The sequence below is a fragment of the Cebidichthys violaceus genome, unplaced genomic scaffold (genome assembly GCF_023349555.1).
Source record: "Cebidichthys violaceus isolate CVI_PGR_0920_01 unplaced genomic scaffold, fCebVio1.0.p SCAF_2, whole genome shotgun sequence".
NCBI lineage: Eukaryota > Metazoa > Chordata > Actinopteri > Perciformes > Stichaeidae > Cebidichthys > Cebidichthys violaceus.
The window spans coordinates 10,204,537-10,224,525 of record NW_027176372.1 but is presented as its reverse complement, the minus strand read 5'-3'; the positions used below and the strand labels follow the sequence as shown (position 1 = coordinate 10,224,525).

General features: G+C 45.1%; 2 protein-coding genes across 2 annotated transcripts; both read right to left on the bottom strand.

Annotated features, from left to right (window-relative positions):
• Positions 1–1,725: 1,725 nt before the first annotated feature.
• Positions 1,726–7,664, bottom strand: lpar4 (lysophosphatidic acid receptor 4). The gene is made up of 3 exons (XM_068714331.1): positions 7,333–7,664; positions 2,945–3,752; positions 1,726–2,806 (listed from the first exon to the last, which is right to left on the bottom strand). The coding sequence occupies exons 2-3, from the start codon at positions 3,518–3,520 to the stop codon at positions 2,318–2,320; spliced, it is 1,065 nt and encodes a 354-aa protein (XP_068570432.1). The 5' UTR covers positions 3,521–3,752; positions 7,333–7,664; the 3' UTR covers positions 1,726–2,317.
• Positions 7,665–14,178: 6,514 nt separating this feature from the next.
• On the bottom strand, positions 14,179–15,928 carry LOC137875889 (uncharacterized). The gene is made up of 2 exons (XM_068715403.1): positions 15,840–15,928; positions 14,179–15,131 (listed from the first exon to the last, which is right to left on the bottom strand). The coding sequence occupies exon 2, from the start codon at positions 15,098–15,100 to the stop codon at positions 14,348–14,350; it is 753 nt and encodes a 250-aa protein (XP_068571504.1). The 5' UTR covers positions 15,101–15,131; positions 15,840–15,928; the 3' UTR covers positions 14,179–14,347.
• Positions 15,929–19,989: the final 4,061 nt, after the last annotated feature.

The window sequence follows — 19,989 nt, the reverse complement described above, 5'->3', positions numbered from 1 at the left end:
ATCACTCTCCTCATCTGCTGCTGAAACTCTGATCCACCCCTTCATCACCTCCAGAATCGACTACTGCAACAGCATTCTGCACGGCACATCATCTAAAATCCTAAACAAACTCCAGTTCATCCAAAACTGCTGCTCGCCTGCTCACCAACTCCCGCGACCACATCACCCCTGTTCTCCAGAACCTCCACTGGCTCCCCGTCCCACAACGGATTGAATACAAAATCCTTCTCCTCACTCATAAAGCCCTCCATAATCAGGCCCCCTCCTACCTCACCGACCCGCTCCACCACCACACTCCATCCCATCGGCTCCGCTCCTCTGATGCCAACCTCCTGTCCCTTCCACTCAGGACCAAGCACCGGACATGGGGTGACAGAGCCTTCTCCATAGCTGCCCCCTCCCTCTGAAACTCTCTCCCCAAACACATCCAAGACAGCACCGACCTTTCCATATTCAAAACCAAAATCAAAACCCACCTTTTCAAAACTGCTTTTAATGTGTGACCATTTTTGTGTGTTTTTTTTTTTTTTTAGTGCATAGCTTTTATATATGATGATTTTAATGTAAAGTGTCTTTGAGTACTCTGCAAAGCGCTCTATAAATAAAATGCATTATTATTATTATTATTATTATTATTATTATTATTAAAGGACACGTTGAGCGTCTTCTGCCGCAATATTCCGGCACATTCTTGACATGAACCGTTCACGGGGTCAAAGGACGGTTCGTGCATATTTTTCTACACTCCCACTTCTTATTTCCTGCTCTACACTTCTCCCCACTCGTCCTCCCCTCTCTGCTACCCTTGACCCAAATCCCAGACGAGTCCATTCTCTGTTGTCCCTCTGTCTCCACCGCTGGATGCACATGGTCAAACCACTCGCACTATCAGAGAGGACTCTCTCTCTCTCTCTCTCTCTCTCTCTCTCTCTCTCTCTCTCTCTCTCTCTCTCTCTCTCTCTCTCTCTCTCTCTCTCTCTCTCGTACTCTGTACATTCTGCTGCTGCAGCTATAGGGGCGCAAGACATTCCCAAGTAAGGCCATGAATCCCTAACTCTGCATGGCTCCATGAGATAATGAATAAGCAACTTATGCTAACGTCTAGCATAATGTCCCAGACAGAAATGTGTCCCCCTCTCCAGCAGGATCCCGTTGTATGCACAAAGAAACATATAGACGACCCAGCTGCAGGACTTAGCAGTAGCTCAATGACAAACACACAATCGAGCCGGGAACATCCTGGCCCAACACAGTTACAGTATCTCACTGTGGATCTTTCCACTTTCGTGATGACATGTATGCCTTTTGGATAAAAGTATGCAAACTCCTGGATCTGCTGACATCACTGTTTTTTGCTTTACGTGCAACATAACACAATGATTTTGGGTATTTGATCAACAGTGTTCACCCGTGCTTTGCTGTGCATAATCTGCAGTGTAAGGCCAGATTAAGACAGAGAGACCTCATTCAGAAGCAAACAATGGACCATTGCTCCAGTCATTATAAGCAGTTGGCCTGTGACACGGCACACGGGCCAAGGTCCTCGACTGGATCGGAGCCGCCTTTTGCTCCGACAACGAGATCGCTCCGGCTGCTTGATGGAAACGAAAGAGCAGAAAAACAGAAAAACTCCCTCATGAGTTCAAAACGTACTGACATGCTGACGAAGACCAGATCAGATTAGTTTGACCGAACCAACGGGAAAAAATAAATGCAGCAACGATAGCAATTTAAAACATTTAATGGCCTCAAATGTCAACACGAGACACATTTTACTCCTGTGTTATAATAGCAGTAGGTCTCACCACACTAACGAGTGTCATAACATTAAGGTCTAACATGATATAATGTGCTGTGAAAGCTTGGACTTTATAACAATACAACTTAAGGGCTCAGCGTGTTACAAAAGCACTTAACAGCATAGTCCAACAATGCGGATGGAAATCTCCATTCTACCCACGATCCAGTGCATCTGTGAGTGTTTGTGTGTGTGCGTTAAGCCTGAGTGATGATGTGTTGCAGTCTCTTTTAGAGGCTCTGTGCGTCTCTGGACAATAGTCCCGGTGTGGCTGGGTCTCTGATCCCCGTAGTGTTCTCTCACAATAAACACATACAGATACATTCCTCTGCTCTCCAGTGGTGGAGTAATCCGTAAAGCCCAGGCCATACCTCAGGGTTTACCTCAGGACTTAACTAATCTGCTGAGTTATGCGTTTGTCACTTCCAGAAACAAACAGCTGATTGCTTTGTTGTTTAAAATTCAGGGCTCCCATCAAACCAACACTGTCCTCCTTCACCTTCCTTCTTCTGTGCCGAGTCAGAACTGACTCTCGGACATCTTTGACTCCTTTCCGTTGCTGGCCGGGTTGTGTGTGTCTCTGGGGAGAGTGTTTGCCACGTCCTGGGTCTCAGTGTCGCTGCGGGGCATACTCTCGGGCCGGGAGCCCGACCCTTTGCCTCCCATGGTCAAGCTCTTCTGGAAGCTCTCGGAGGTGAAGTAGTAGACCACAGGGTCCAGGCAGCAGTTGAGGCTGGCCAGGCACAGAGTGATGGGGTAAAGAGTTCGGGCAAAGCGCTCCACGGCGCAGTTGGCCAGGGCCTGGGTCCGCACCAGGGCGTACAGGAAGAGGATGGAGTTGTAGGGGACGAAGCAGATGATGAAGATGCCCAGATGGACCAGAATCATCCGTAGGACACGTTTCTTGCTGTTACAGCCGTGACCAATGGTCATTGGACGGCGCAGCGTCCGCAGAACAAGCGAGGAGCATACCAAGTTGGCCAGGAGGGGGAGAAGGAAGCCCACAATCTGGGAATTAAATAAGAAGCATGACAAAACTTTACAATAAAGTGGAACATCACTGCTGTGTCTCTGGTTAGCTTAATAAAAGACGGTGTATGAATAGTGTCTATGTTAATATGTGTGACTGTCAGAGTCCTCACTCACCTCGATGAAGATGGTGATTTTGGACAGGTAGGTCCTCCAGGTGCTCTTGGAGAAGCCCTCGAAGCACGTGGTGGCTCTGTGTTTGTTGATAGTGGTGGAGAAGAAGGTCACCGATATTCCTCCCCCTACGATGGTCAGCCACACGGCGGCGCACACCAGCGCCGCGTTCCTGCGCGTGCGGATGGAGCGCGAGCGGAAAGGGTAGACTATCGCCAGGAAGCGGTCCACGCTGATGCAGGTGAGGAAGAGCATGCTGCCGTAGATGTTGGTGATGAAAGCGGTCCCCGACACCTTACACAGTCCGTCCCCGAAAGGCCAGTTGCGGTTGACGTTGTAGAAGACCTTGAACGGCAGCGTGAAAACAAACACCAAGTCGGACAACGCCAAATTAGTCATGAACATGGTGGTCTCGTTGCTCATCTTCATCCGGAAGCAGAACACAAAGAGGGCGGCACAGTTGGTGATCAGGCCCAAGACGAAGACCACGCTGTAGACCACTGAGTACAAGTTGTACTTGAAGGAGTCGTCAATCCCGCAGTCCTCCATTCCGGTCTCGTTGAGCACCAGGCTGGCCATGGCGACAGCTTCGACAGAGTGGGGGGGGGGGGGGGGGGGGGGGGGGCCTCCACAGAAAGAGGGTACGCCAAAGCCGGCAGGAAGGGGGGGGGGTGGGGCGGATGTCTGGGGACCGAAGGTGTCAGCAGGGACTCCACCAGTCAAGTCTCCTCCAAGTCATCGTGGACGTCCAGACACACAAACGGAGGCCGAGACGAGTCAGGATGCGCGGCTGCAGGGCTGGTCGGTCATCCTGTGGAGAGAGAAGAAAGACTTGTGGTCACTTCCTCACCATAAAAGTTACAGACAGAGAAGCAAACAACTCCAGCTCTCCACAAGAAGAAGCGCTTGTTACACCCGTACTCCTTTAGCCACTATACCAAGACCTCCAGTATGTTTTTAAGGCAATAGAAGACATTTATTCCATGTTACACCAGTGCGAATGTTGCCATATATGAGCTAGAGTTGTAGGATTCTAATAAGACTTCTGGCCAACATGCAACCCCCCCCCCCCCCGTTCCCCAAATATACATTTTGACAAATGTTTGATGAATGTGTATATTTGAAAAAAATATTTTAAATGTTTCACAATCAATTTCTATGACTTGTATTTAGTCAATCTGTCAGTATTGGCATAGCTGTAACATTCAGTTTGATGCATCACATGGCAGCACAGTGAGGGGTAAATAATAAAACGCCATTCATCTGCATCCATTCATGAGCCCGGTGTTAAAGAGCCCAGTGTAAAGAAGTAGAGAAGTACAGAAAGTGTGCAAGGCCGATCTCCAACTGGAGGAAGTAAACAAGTCAGCATGGTGGCTTGGCACAAAAGCAGCTCCCACCGTCGCAGAGCAGCGTTGCCATGACACACAATGGTTTGGTTGTCAAACATGAACAATTGAGAGAAAATGCAGTTTTTTTTCCTAGTAATTTACTCAAAGCACAAATATTTGTGCGGGCGTGTGATGTCAGAACAAGAACTCGGGTTGTTGGGACTGTGTTGAGTTGGAGTTATCTCCATCACAGTGGGCCGTGTTGTATGAACACACTGCATCCATTTTCTGTATTGTGGAAGTGATGACCAAAGAGTTGTTCTCATCCTAAAATCATATCTGTATGTTGTACAGTAACCAATTCTTCATGACTCAAATAATCACATCTGTGGCAGGAGACAACATATATCATAGCTATATAGATTTTTTTTTTAATGATTGCAGCATCTTTAAAATCTTTCTACGGTCTGAGTTGGAAATTGTTTGTGTGGCCAAGTCACAACAACAATTTTCAACATCTTGTTAATCGTCACAGAGATATGCTGGTATTCTCAGTGCGCTGCCTGTTGACCAGGTTAGGAGCCTCTAATCAAAGACTCTATGCGGTTACATCAATGGGTGATGTTGACCAATATTATGGACTAAAAACTCAGGACAATCTCGGCCTCTGCTGTATTGATTCTGACCATTCTTTTATCTTCTCCAGCTAAAATCTCTCTCCCAACTCCTACAACTTTTGCAGAGTGCAGTTCTAAACCACAGCAGCAGCCGATTTAACGCGCTAAACTGGCCTTATCTTGTGTTACGCAACGGAGCCGGAGCAGCAGAGAGGTGGTCGGCCTATTGGCGTTGAGTGTTAAAAAAAACAAAAAACATCCAGAGTGTCTCTGGAAAGATTCACTCGTATCGCTCTTTTCACCACACACACACACACACACACACACACACACACACACACACACACACACACACACACACACACACACACACACACACACACACACACACACAAACACAAAGGCAACGCTGTGAGTGTGAGCGGTCCATCAGACCTGTCCTGTGCCAGCTGCAGTGTGACATCTTTACTGCGCTTTCACACGCCTCCTCAGAAAAAGCCTTGGCCGGTCCGGCTCCTCACAATACCCTCACTGTACCCGTCTGGACCAAACACACACACACACACACACACACACACACACACACACACACACACACACACACACTTACATATGCACAAGTCTCCACACGTGAATACACAAGCAGGGAAACACGTACATGTGCCAGTCCTCACTCACTCACACACACTCTCTCTCACTCACACACACACTCTCTCTCTCTCACACACACACACACACACACACACACACACACACACACACACACACACACACACACACACACACACACACACACACACACACACACACACACACACACACACTGTAGGGGTCTGTGTACTGTGGCTCAGTCCCAGGACCTCTGACAGTGCCGGCTTCAAATTCAGCTGATGTTGTTTCTGCAGGGAGCCAAGTCTATAGAACATTGAATTTGGCTGCTATAGTTTATGTGTCAGGAAACAAGAACCACCTACACATTTAACGCATGTTGTAGATTTCTAAGAGTCCCACCGGGGGGTTTTCAGACCTGGATTTTCATGCACAGGTCGAGGACAGCTGCACATTTAAAAGCCGCCCCCCCCCCCCCCCCCCCAGTCGGCCGCGGCAGCAGAAACAGACCTCTGGGACCTGCTGATCTGATCGGATCGAGTTCAGGCTCAGCTCACATCCAGCTGTTCCTTTCTCTCACACGCTAGGAGGAAGGAGGCAGGGAGGGAGAGTTGAAGGTGGAGGACGAGTGTTGGAGAGGACATCTTCACTTACAGCCAGTAGAGCTGATAGAGCTACACACAGTGTGTTTTTAATCAGAAAGGTCTTGTTCCAATTACGTCTCAAGCTGCATCACACTCCACTAATATCACGAATACATGAATATGAAGTCCTCCAAATACTTCTTTATAAGGTTTGTAATATGCTAAAACTGTTAGTTATCTCACACACACACACAAAATATTTTTTGTTGAGACTGTGGAGAAAAATCAGATGATTGCTGGATTGAGATTCAATCAGCACTTAAGACTTAGGCCAACTGTTATTCAGAGGTGGAGTGTACTATACACTACGTACTGTACTTAAGTACAATTTTGAGGTACTTGTGCTTTGAGCATTTCCCATTTCAAGCAACTTTATACTTTTACTCCACTGTACTTTGGAAGCCAATATTGTACTTGTAACTCCACTACATTAATTTGACTACTACATAGTAGGTTCAGATAACTTCTTTAAAATGGAGATAAACTAATACATAATTATATGTAATTGCTTTGGATCAAGCTACCAAGCAGTATATTAAGTAGCTGAGATTAGCCTCACCTTTACCGGCAGCAACATTTACACATTTATGAATCACTAATCAGTGTGCTGATATATGCTGAAATGGAAAGATTCTGCATAACGCATTCTTTTACACTTTGTACATTAAGTATATGTTGATGCTCAAACATGTGTGCTTTTACTTAAGAAACATTTTTAATGCAACTACTTTGTATTTTTTTTTATATTGTGGTATTGCTACTTTTACTGAATACTTCTTCCACTACTGGTGCATGATTTGTGGTGAATTTGCATGAGCCTTTTTCTGTGCCCCTGAACACATTAAATAAGACTTGTGATACACATTAAACCTCCTATTTCGACTTTTAATGTTCAATTCTGAGCACAAAAAAAAGTTCAGTTATTGAAGGGGCTGTGTAGTAAATTGCATTAGCCTGTATTGAAGGAAGTGTGTGTACTTCAACCACAACACTTCAAAGCCTTGTCATTCCGCTGTAGCTGCATTTTGTCAGCTCTAAACTGGTATAATTGGATTTTGTGGCTACATTATTTCTCTTATGTGGAAAGCAGCCACTCAACTTTTTCCTCAACTATAGACGAAATATGTTGTTTGTCAACTTCGCCCAACAAAAAGACATTATTGTGTGAAGACAAAGCGGACTGGACTTACAGGCAGCTGAATGACAGCTCACCTCCCGGTCACTGATGTTTGTCAGTCTGGCAGCGGCGCAGCTGTCAAAAGAAAAACTCCACACTTGTTACTTGTTTTCTCCCTCCAATGTTCCGGTGCCGCTCGGTCCGCTTGGCTCGACGTTTTCCCACCGGACCAGACTTACACGGCGAAGTCACGGGGGCCCCTTTTTAAACTAGTTAGCGACGGCGAAAACACCGCGGGTGTGAGTTTCCTCAATTAATCCCGACGACTCGCTCCGTCCGTTCGTCCGCTTGGAATGGGGGGACCGCTTCACATCCACCGCGCCTGCTCGCTGTGCGAGAGGCGTGCATGCGCGTGTGCGTGTGGGCTATGTGGAGGGCTGCTCGCGCAGGCTACAGGAAACGAGACAATAGGCACCTCGACTGGGCAGTGTAGGGGAGGAAGAGGAGGGGAGTGTGAATAGGGGATTGTGGAGAAGGAGAGAAGGACACAAGGACATACGGGGCGGCACAGGCTGCTGTCATCAGCTGGACAGCTCTCAGTTTATTAGACTCAGAAACGCACTTTATTATTATATACATAGGCCTAGCTGTTTTTATTAACATCCCTGTAACATCGCGTGTTAATGTGATAACAGGCGTTTCCGTTGTGTCAGTGGCAGTGGTCGAAAGTAACTTTACTCAAGTACTTAAGAAACAACTTGAGGTACTTGCTTTAAGTATTTTACTTTCTACAGCTGTAATTACTCGTTTCTCTGTAGATTCAGGTTTTCATATAGTAAAAAAGTAATAATGGCATTTACAATTCCTAAAATCAACAAAACAGCAGCCGTCTGTGTGTGTGTGTGTGTGTGTGTGTGTGTGTGTGTGTGTGTGTGTGTATGGGGGGGGGGGGGGGGGGCGTGGTCCTCCTTGGCTCTGCTCTTACACACCTGTCTGCAATCAGTTACTCCTCCCAGCGGTATATCTCTACCTGGGAGTGTGAACCACAGATCATTATCTAACTTAACTACTGTGGTGGCTGCACTCAGGCTTTGTGTTTTCCTTGTATTCTTGTACCTGAACTAATCCTTGTCCATTTCCCCTGCTCCAGGATTCCTGTCTGCCTGCCTGCTCCCCTGTCTGCTCCCCTCGTGCTACCTCAAATCACTTATCTCACAATAAACCCAACCAGTTACAATAAAATGCTGCTTCCAGAATATTGTGTAAATATAATGTAATAATAAAACAATGAGAATCGCTGTGTACTACTACTACTTTAAGTAAAGGATCGGATACTTTTTAAATCTTGAAGTTCATGAACTCTTTTTGACAAATTCAGAAACTGAGATTAAGTGCTTGCTTATGTCAGAGAATAACTGAGCTTTCCATGGTGAGATACTGTCCTTGTACAAACAAATGACTTGCATCAGACCACATTTATATACTGTATAGTTAAAGTTCAAAATGTGGATGACGTCTTCAGAGTCTCACACCAGCCAAAGATACTGTTATCCGCTATGTGTGATGAGCACAATGATATTTTTGGCTGATCAAAGTCCTGCTACACCATTGTTACAATACAGTCTTCTTGTCTGAGGCTACAAAAGGGTTATTTTTAGCCAGGTGATAGGGCGGTGTTGGACAGGTTCCCATTGTGTTCAGGCTGGCATGGGGCTGTGTGTGTGTGTGTGTGTGTGTGTGTGTGTGTGTGTGTGTGTGTGTGTGTGTGTATGCTCAACAGAGAGAGGTACTTGACAGAGAGGAAGTGGTCTTTGGGGGTAGCGTCTGGCAGGCTGACCACTCCACAATAGCAGCAGGGAGGACAGGACATCCTGCTTACTGCATAAGCTGCTATACACACACACACACACACACACACACACACACACACACACACACACACACACACTCCATTACACACCACCAGATGTCTTTAACCTCTGGATTGTTGGTGTTGAAGTGCATGTGTTTAAAGAAGTCATACGCTGTGATAAAAACATGTTTTTCTTTAATGATGTTTCACAACACGAGTCCAGTCGTTTGGCCAGCTCCAATATGTTATTGCTTCAAAATCATTTTCAAATCTTTTTCAAAGACTTTCCTGTTGCTGGAATTTGGAACAGACACAATTTTGGCAGGAGTGACCCACTAGACCATTATGGGTGAAATGTCAATGAGGATAGGCTAAAAAAAACAATATTCATATTAATGTATTCTCCTGACATCCATGTCATAGGATAATAAGATAATATTTTCATGTCACACTCCATAACCCATTATCCTGAGGGAAACACTAGGGTCTGTATCATGGCTATTCATTCCAGAGTTATCCAAATATTTTAGTCTTGATCAACCCTGCTCTGACCAACATTGGCATATTGTGTTTCCCAGTGACCCAGTCACCGGATTCCCCTACATCCATCCTCATCCTATGCAACCTAACAATAAACCTCCCTTTATCATTCCACCCCTGAAGTCTGTGCCCCTGCTTTCCTACCCCGTAACAAGGACCCCTTTAAAAAGTGATGGGTCTACTTTTTTGTAAAATACTGTAAAATTGTCATGTCAACCACTTTGGGTCAGTTCCTCCATGTGATTCACAAACATATATTCCTTTGAGTGACTGCTGTTATTGTCCTAAAAAGTACTGTGTTTTAGTTTTAGGTTTTTTTGGGGCTCTTTAGATGGCTTCTGCCAAAAACCTCCAGTGTAATCAAAGGCCAGATTCCACAAATAATGAAGTCACCTGTCAGTTACTCTTAAAGTTATATGTTGTGTAACTCCCACTTAACCTGGTCTGACAAGCTGATCGTGCAACGATAGCGTGAAAGCAGGTCGCCTGTGATGTACTGACAGTCAAAGCAGCCAACGCGGGGCCGAGAACACAACTGTAATTGAAGCGAAGGCGGAGGAGCGAGAGCTGTGTTGAATTGTCCCGACTGGATGAACCTAGAAGACATGTAAGGTTTGATTGGGTCGCAGAAACATCCCCCAGTCCTGACACACACAAACAAACTCCTCCCTCCTTATTCTCTGTGTTTGGTAACGGTAACCAGGCTGTGCTGCCCTGGCCGATGCTTTGTGAGTCACACTAACCAGAACAAAGACCCCATTACTGCACCCCCCCCCCACCCCACCCACCCCTTCTCTCTCCCTCCATCGCCTCTCTTCCTCGACCCCTCTGTCCTGCTCTCCTTTAATGCGATGATGAGTGTGTTTCCTTTGCTCTTTTCCCCTCGCCTCCGTCCATCCTCTCATTCATTGGCTTCAGGAGGGTTTAGGGGCAGCCCCGTCGTTCCATACATACCTCTGCCCTGACAACAGAGCCGGACAAAAGGCAGCAAGGCAGTAAAACACAGGAGACCAGAGCTCCGTGGGTTTTATGGATTGATATTAACACGACTGGAGCGGGGTTTCCTAAGTGTCCATGTGTGTACGTCCATAGCTGACCTTAGCCCCCTGTGAGTCAGCGTTGACCTGATTAGAGACCAGCTCGTATGCAGCAGAGCGGAGCCTGGATCAATGCTGCCGGCTGTGGCCGAGGCCTCAGAGGTATAGACCGCAGACGCTCTGCGGCCTCAGCCGGAGATTGGGCAGCGGCTGTTTACCCCACAGCACCGATAGTGAAAGGTGCAGCATGAGCAGCCATGGGTGAGCGCTCGTTCTCCAGCCTGAGAGACGAGACAGACGGGCTGACCAGACTGACCCCGGTCTGTGCAGACAGAGCCGTCTGTTTGTCTCTGTGATATAATGGGCTGATGTACTTTGCCTCTGGGTACATACAGCGAAAAGTTGTCTGTCAAAGGTTTGATCAGTTCATTTCCACACTCCGGTCTTCTTGGCAAGGCGAGGCAAGTTTTTTTTTTCTATTGCAACTTTCAACAACAACAAGGCAATTCAAAGTGCTTTACATAAGACTGGGAGGTATTTAATAAAAGAAACACAAGGCAACGTAAAAAAGACACGTTACAGACACATAGGATTTAAAAGGGAAAAATATAAAAGAAGATACAAATAGACTAAAATAGAACAAAACAGATACAAATAGAGAATAAAATCACAGTGCAATTTAAGATATGAATAAATAGTCCCATATTTTATTAATAAAAAGCAGCGCAAACAGTAAAGCCTTCAGCCTTCTTTTGGAAGAACTGACAGTTGGAGCAGACCTCAAGATTTCTGGTTTTCTGTTTGTTCCAGATGATGTGGTGCTTAAGATATGAACGCTGCTTCTGTGTGTTTAGTTTTCACTCTGGGGACAGAAAGCAGACCCGTCCCGGGCGACCTGAGGGATCTGGGCGGTTCGTTGTAGATCAGAGATGTCCTTTGCCCCTAAATCACCGTGCTTTATAAACCAACAGTGGTATTTTGGAGTCAATTATGTTGACTTCTCTTTCTATGTAAACATGACATAAGGGAGTAAACACTTTAGGTTATTGATTATCCTTCAGCCCTCTTCTGGACACAAGATCTTTGACACAATGTTGCATCTCACCTCTGCATGCAAACACAGACGCATTTTAAAAAGTCCAAAGGGGGGTGCTAGAACTGCATGTCACAGAAAGAGGACATACTGTACAGCATGTTAATGATTGGCAAAAAGATGGGCTGCAGACATTTTTTTTGTGATATCCTCTCATATATATTTTTAAGCCCAGATTACTTGATAGTGGGAGTCCCCTCACAACAAACGGTCAGCTCCTCTGGTCTTTCAAAGCCTGCAGGGCCCAAATGAACCTTGACCTGTTAAAGAGGACAACAGGATCTGCTGTTATATTTAAAAGTCTGACCTCCCACATTGTTTGCCCTGGACTGGCAGCCCCAGTGCCAAAAGTACACTAGGCCAAACAGAGAGCATCATGGGAAGGAAGCTGCCACCTGTGTCCCCCACTCCTCTTCACCCCGTTGTTCCTCGGTTTCCAGCTTTAATTGATTAGTTCCAGGAACACTTGAAATTGCAGCTAAACACTCACACTCTCACACACACACACACACACGCACACACGCACACACACACACACACACACACACACACACACACACACACACACACACACACACACACACACACACACTGGAGCGGTCATGTTAATTAGCTTGTTGTAGCAGCCCAGTCCCTCCATCCTCTACAGTGTTTGGCTGTTTTCCAAAAGACTGCACAGACTGCAAACTCTTTCAAAGAACACTCTGTGCTTCCCTCTGCTGGTCATAACTCACACTTCAACAATGAAATCCTAAAGCTCTCGCAAGGCTGTTACTCACCTGAGTTCTTCTCCTCCTGCTCACTCATGTCCTGTGTGTAGGTGTTAACGCTGACGTTTCTCAGTTGTGGTGTGTGATGTGGTAATGTCACTCACAAAATTTAAACTGTTGACCAGCATGATATTCATCTTATATCTTTCATGTCCTAGATTAGCGTAACGCCAGGCCGCACTGTGCCGCACTGTGCAGCCACTGAAACAAGTTAAACTGCAGCAGTTTCCATTCATTGAAAAGAAAAAGAAAAAGATGACTGCTGAACCGTCCCGGTTGATTTTTACTGCTCTGAATCAGTCTTACTGTGCAAATGATTCGCCTCAGAAAGATGTGAACAGCCATTTGTGAGCTGCTGCATTGGTCGGCGTGAGAGATGTGATATATATATATTCAAATAGAACGCATCTAGAAAAAACGCATTAGAGGCCGTGAAGAGCAACATTAGATACAATCCTTCTTAAGATGTTGCAGTGTGCTGTTTAATGCTGCACGCATTTAGTAGAGGGTCATATTTCATTCGGATACATCTCTGCCAGATCAAACAGTTGAGAGACTGCAGGACGAGAGCCTGTTTACAATAAGAACCCGATCGTAATCTCTCTGTTGAAATGTGAGATCAGCTTCCTTCACAAGCATCTCAGATGTAAACTGAGGAAACCTTTGATTGAAAATCCTACTTTGAGCCACATTTCACAATCTCTATGGTCCCACTGTAGCATATTCACCCAGGAACGTGCGGTCAGGAGAGGCAGCCTCACCTGTCATCATGAAAAGTAAAAAACAAATAATGCTAAAATAAAATAAATATTAATATTTCTCTACAGATCTGTGCTATAAATGTATTTTCTGTATGATTCCAATCATTTCAAGCATTTTTATAATCAAAATCGCTGAATTAGCGCATGTCCTGTTCAAACAGAGACACATGAGGTGAGGCAGCGACGACCTGAGCCTCACCTCAGACTGTGAATCCCTCACTAACTGGGTTGAGCGCGTGCCTTTTGCTTTCTCATTGTTTGTCACCACTGTAATATTTGTAGACACTTTTATTATATGTCCTTTCTTTCCATATAATAGGTACTGTATTTCACGTCTGTGTAGAACATATTTAGTGTTGCTGATCTGACAGAAACCGCAGTGAAAAATCACAGAGTGACAGATAAAGTAACCTTTTATGTGTTTGTTGTTCTCTTTATACATCCGTGGTTGTTACACAGATTATCACGGAATCTCACGATTTTCGCGGGTGGCGCCCGCGAGCGCTCCGCTTCTGAAACGCTCCCGGTGGAATCAAATATATACCTTACCTATGTGTGTGTAAATAATGCTAATATGAAAAACAACCAGTAGTCAATGTGCAAGCTGCAAATGGAATGGTGATTTAAGCTTCTCTATTGGGTTCCTATATTTGTAAATCTGACTTAGGTAGTGTCAGTGCCTCACCAGCCACCAACCTCACCGCACGACACTGTACTCACCATACTGCACGTTTCATGTTTCATGTGTGTAAGCAATTTATTATAAATATGCTCAAATCATATTTTAGTTTATTTAAAAAAACAAATCACATTTCAGCGATTTTACCGCAAAAAAAATGGTGCACATATGTAAACAGTGAATTTATAATATGTAATTGCCACTTGTAGGCACAGGGACCTTGTTCTGTTCAAGTTACATCTCGAGATAAGGCCCATATAAAGAAATATCAATAAGAATGTCTATGATATGAAAACATTTACTGTATAAATTAAATAGAATAAAAAAAGGCATGTAATATTGTACAGCCAAATCTTTTAATGAAAGAAGCTCTTTCTCTTCTGCGGTCTGCTAAAGAGGACAGCGTAATGCAGCCATAAATTCACCAGCCATAATGTCCTCCTCAGGTAGGAGGAGACAGCCGGAAGGGAGGATGGAGGCATCAGACCCAGAGAGGAACATTGAGAGGTTTGAGGTGTTGAGAAGTAAGTTTGAGGTCTGGAGTCCTGCAAAAGTTTTGAGTGGAGCGAGAACAACAGTTCCAGCAGCACAAGTGTCCAGACCAGGTTGCAGCCGAGCTGAGCCCAGTGAGAAGTCCTGAATCTCAGAGTCTGCTGAGGCCAGCGTGACACCAGCGTGGCCTCCAGACCCAGGAGCCCCAGCAGGAGCAGAGAGGCCAGGTGGTGCGCATCAAGCAGCCGCTGACAGAGTGCGCCCACCGCCTCCCTCCACCAGGCCGACTCCCCTTCCCTCAAGAGGCCAGTCTTAGTCCCACAGCACACGTCCTCCGTCCACCAGGCCAGCTGGAGCATCCAGTGCAGCGGCACTAGACTGTCTGTGATAGCCAGTCGGGACAGGAGCACGGTGGAGGGCTTGGTGGAGGTGTGGGGGGAGCGGAGCAGCAACAGGGCCCGCAGGCTGAATGCACAGCCCACCAGCAGGGGGAGGCCAGCTGTGTGGGGCAGCAACAGCACCGTCGCCAGCTTCAGCAGCAAGAACCGACGCAGCCATTCTTTAGAGGTCGAGAGCGGTCCTGCTGGTGCTGAACTGGGCCAGCACCAAGAGCTCATCTCCCAGACTGACTTCAAAACGTGGTTTGACCTGCAGAGAGTTCAACACTTTGAGGTTAGCTCAGTGGGATGCTCCTATCTTGTTTTGGATCTCTGCTCCACCCATTTCGAAGGTGGAGAAGAGACACACACTGGTGGATTGTCTTTGTCACGTAATTCACTTTAACCCTCCTTTTTGTTATGACTAAGCCACAGTGTTGTGTAAGTAGGCAGAGGCCTGTACAAGCAAAGAAGCCATCAATGAATTCCTCAGTTTTATAGGTTGAACGTCACCTCTCATCTTGGCCAAGTGCCACTGAGGGAGCTTTTGCGTGGCATGCATTTAGTTTAATGTGCAAATAAAGGATAAAGGAGCCTCATAAAAAGCACATGACAAATTATGGCTCTTCAGTCATAAGGGACAGTAAATATAATTTAGTTTATGGATGGCAATTGGAGTCCTGCAAAAGTTTTGAGTTCCAGCAGCACAATTGAAAAAAGTCAGAAAGGTGTATTTTACATGAGGTGACAGGAAGTTTAACATTTACATTTCATTTAATTCGATACATTTAACTCTTATAAATTGTCTATGAGATGCCTCAGCTCTCTCCACCCACTTCCCTCAGCTCCAATGCTGACCTCTCTGAACATCTAAAGGTGCTCTTCACATCTGAAACAACGGATGATCAACTGATGATCCAATAAACACATGTATTTACCTTTTCAACAAAGAATTTAACCGTGTTTGTGTGAGACTCACCTGTGTATTGGCAGGAAATTGAGATTGAATGTCCTGTTTCACCCGAATATGAGCTGACAGAGATCTTCCCAACCCCCATGCCCGCACCTCTTCTCAAAGAGGCTGAATGAGAGTGTGTGTGTGTGTGTCCCTCTTCTCTATATCAACGCTGGTTGCTTCAACTCAACCGGTTCAGCCCGCAAATGTCATCATGTCTGGTCTGGAGGAGAGCCAGACTGCGTCTGACTCATGCCGGTGGAGAATATGTGCCCGAGGTGTTTCCGTACATCACCAACTGACACTGTGTGTAAACCTGTGTGTTATTCCATGCAACACGGAGCCAAAAAATAAGCTTTGCATGGGTGAGTTGGTGCCAGGAAGGGAGTTGCCAAGATGTCTTCAATACAGTCAGTCAAGGAACTGCATATCACATATCAAGTCAATATTGATTCCCCAAAACTGCATAGCACATTATAATGAGTGTTTCTACAGCTTGTTATCAGTGTTACAGTGTGAGTGTATCAACCCGCATGTGCTCTCAACATGTCGGATGCTGTTTTAGGCCAGGCGGGATGAAACACACAACCGTATCCAAGTCAACTAGGGTGTGATCTCTATGATAACTGGTCCCTGTTATCGCTGCAAACAATGTGACTCTCCCCGACACTGACTAATCCCTGGACTCATTCTGTCGCTGCGTCTTGCGTTGCTTAATTCATTGGTCACAGCACTTCTCTGATAGTTGACTGGGAACAGGTGGTTTTAGTTTTAGTCTTCAATAGGCTGGGTGTGTGAGTAAGTGTGCATCACGTGTGAGTATTTATGTCATCCTAGAAATTACATTTGTATATAGTCCTACTAACTTGTTTTCCAAAACCAGTTTGTTAGAGGAAAAAGGGCAAACTTTGTGTGTTGATTGAAGAGCATTTGACCATAGCTCTTTGATTGTGTGTGTGTGTGCGTGTGCGTGTGTAGGATTCGAGCTTTATAAAATCCGATCATATTAATAATGATAGTATTTACAGATGATGAGATGAACTTCCCTGTGTGATTAGTGAATCTGCCCCGTTCATCTATGTTGAACATGGCCACGATGCCTCAAAAGTACTGCACGGACCAAACAGATGACTTCACAGAGATTCAAAGATTGCCGTGTGACACACAACCTGACCACGACCTGTGACAACTTCCATTAATATAAACTTGCAGTTTAAAACATAAACCAGAAAGCCCTCATAAAATGGCGAGCGCCTCACGGAGTGCTCATCATCAGACGCACAATAACAGAAAGCTTCCTCGTGATGTGCATTTCTCCTTGTTCCTCTATACACACTAGCAAATCAGTTCATTCTTGTGCACACACGCTCAACTATTTCTCTTATCCATGCTGGATAGGTGTGGGAGGTTGTGTAAACATGGCCTGAAGCCATTTCTTCTCTGAATGAAAATATTAAACTTTACAATGATCTTCGTAAAACCACATGTCAAAGGATCATTTGAATAAACTATATATTTCCATGCCTGAACTCTGGCTTTAATTCTTTATTATGTTGTTGGTTTTTTTAAACGAACCAACAGAGTGCTATTCTATTATTTGTAACATTAATGCCCATCTGCAGTACGTGAATCCTGAACAGTCAGAAGCACCGCTGTTCACACTGATCTGAAGCATCCAGGATGTACAAAAAAAACAATATCTGCACATCAGCTAACAAACACTTTGAACTGAAACCAAATTGAACTGCACAAACTATGTCAGCAAATAGGAAACCACAGAAGTGTTTGTGTTATCTCTGATCACAAATTTGTAGAACACCAAAGTGCCAAGATACATTTCAGATGAAGTGACCTACATGGACATCCTGGTCCGCAGGGTATTACCGGCTCTGTGAGAGCAACAAAAAGTCCCATTTAAATTACAATAGATATCAGTGTAAGCAGACCACCCTGGTATTATTAGTCTTTGTCTTTAATCAGCCTGCTGCTTTTTAATCTCAACTCCATAAATTTCTCTGTTAAAGAGTGATAAATAAACTAAACTGTACCTTGCAAGTACTTAAAGGAAAACAGTGTTTGGGAGCTTAACAACTTCCCAGCGGTGTAAAAATACACAAGTTAGGAAATTAATCACACGGCGTTTATGAGATGCGTGACTCAAGGAAACAGCTGCTCTCACTTCCATGAAAGGAGTGGTGCTGCAGCAAAGGCAGAGGGGCTGCTGGGCCCAGCTCAAATATGTGGGGTATCTGTAAACAGAAGCTTACAAGTGTGCATACCTCAATGATAGAGGAGGCAGTTTGTAAGTTCCTTCCTAAAGGACTCATACGAGTGCTCTCTACCACCTCTATGGTCAGGAGACATTAATGGTAAAGAAAACACAGCTTCAGACACAGTTAGCGACTAGCCGGTGAACATAATGGAGCGTTTAGCTGCTAAAGAGCCGTAAATTCCCCTCAGGGGTGAATAGAAGCCAAAAACAGAGCTAAAAGGAGAGTTTTATAGGAGAGTATGTGTAGTATTGGACTCTCATTCTTCAAGTGCACACAAACACGCCACCAAATGAATGCTAATGTTGCTCTATATTTGCTGGATGAGTTAATAGGCAACTGTTGCCACATCACCTTAAATGGTGTTAAAAAATAAACGTTTTACAGCGTGTTTCCGCTAAGCGCTCAATTAATGCAGATTCAAGCTAAACTGAGGCAACTAAAAAGGCTTGGTTAAGATTAATGAACGATCGTGGTCATGATTGAGCTCAGGGGAAATCATGTTCATGTTTAGAAGAAACAGAGATAGCAAGCCAACCACATACTCAGGTGTCAACGTCACACACTTTTTGTCCATCCTGGCATCCTAGGGTTTGCAGCAGCATTAACATTTTACTGAACCATGTCGGATGAACCATGTTCCCTTTTATTCAAATTTTCGTCTTTTTGTCATAATTTGGAAAGCTCCGTTATCGATGCCAGTTGCATGTGTTGCAGGTGAAGAGCAGGTGCAACCAACCAACCAATGTATCAACCAAACGTTTGTTATTTTAAGCACTTGCTCCCTGGCACACCGAAGTGGAACAGAGCTATTACTTGAAAACACTGCATCGGGATAATCCACTTTTGGGACTTCACCATGTGGGGAGAAAAAATAGAGAGGCCTACATGTAAAGAGAAAAGCCTAGACTATGAAATTGCGCCAAACCTTTAAAGGCTTAAAAAACCTCACCTGAGTGTGAGATTTGGTTTAAACCACAACACTGGTGCATCATTGGACCGGACCAACAGGCAATGACGACACCAAGTCTGTCAACATCGGCGCACATCTTCACACTGCGCCGCTCCACTGTGACTGTGGTAAAAACACTGGTACCCGAAAACAGCCTCGGTAACAATCCTAACCTCGCTGGATAAGCAACAGACTTTTTTTTGTGTTCAGACACTTCTGAGAAAGAGAGACTTCTTTGCCCCAAACTCTCCTAATTCACCTGCAGAAGGAAGATTACGGAATTCGCGGATTCTTCAAGTCGACATCCTCTGTTTTCCCCGATGCCACACCAGGACCAGCCTGCCGCCTAATCTGCAGACAGATAGTGTGTTTTTGTAACCTTGTTTGTTTGTTTTGGGTTGAACCGTACTGTTATCGTGTTATTGTGTATTTTACTGACTGCCGAGTCTTGACTACTTTTCTAGTCTTCCGACCACTCAAAGCACTAACACTACATGTCATCATTCATCCATTCATACACCGATGGCACCTTCTTATCACAACTAACTAACACTCATACAGCTCTCACACACTGCAAGCACAGCTACGGGAGTGACTTGGGGTTAAGTGTCTTGTCCAAAGACCCATCGATATGGACTAGCGAAGCCAGGGATCGAACCGCCGATCCTCGGATTGAAGGACAGACACACACACACACACACACACACACACACACACACACACACACACACACACACACACACACACACACACACATTCACCTCATCACGTGCTTGTTTGTTGCTTCTAGGTTTAGTATGCTTGTATAGTAGGTGTTTGTTGATTTCTAACATGATTGATTTTTGATCAGTATCATTAAGTTAAATAGTTATAATTGTTATAGTTTTAAAGAGCGGTTTCTGTGATTATTTTGTTCATAGGTGTTAATATCATAGGTTATAATATCTGGTTG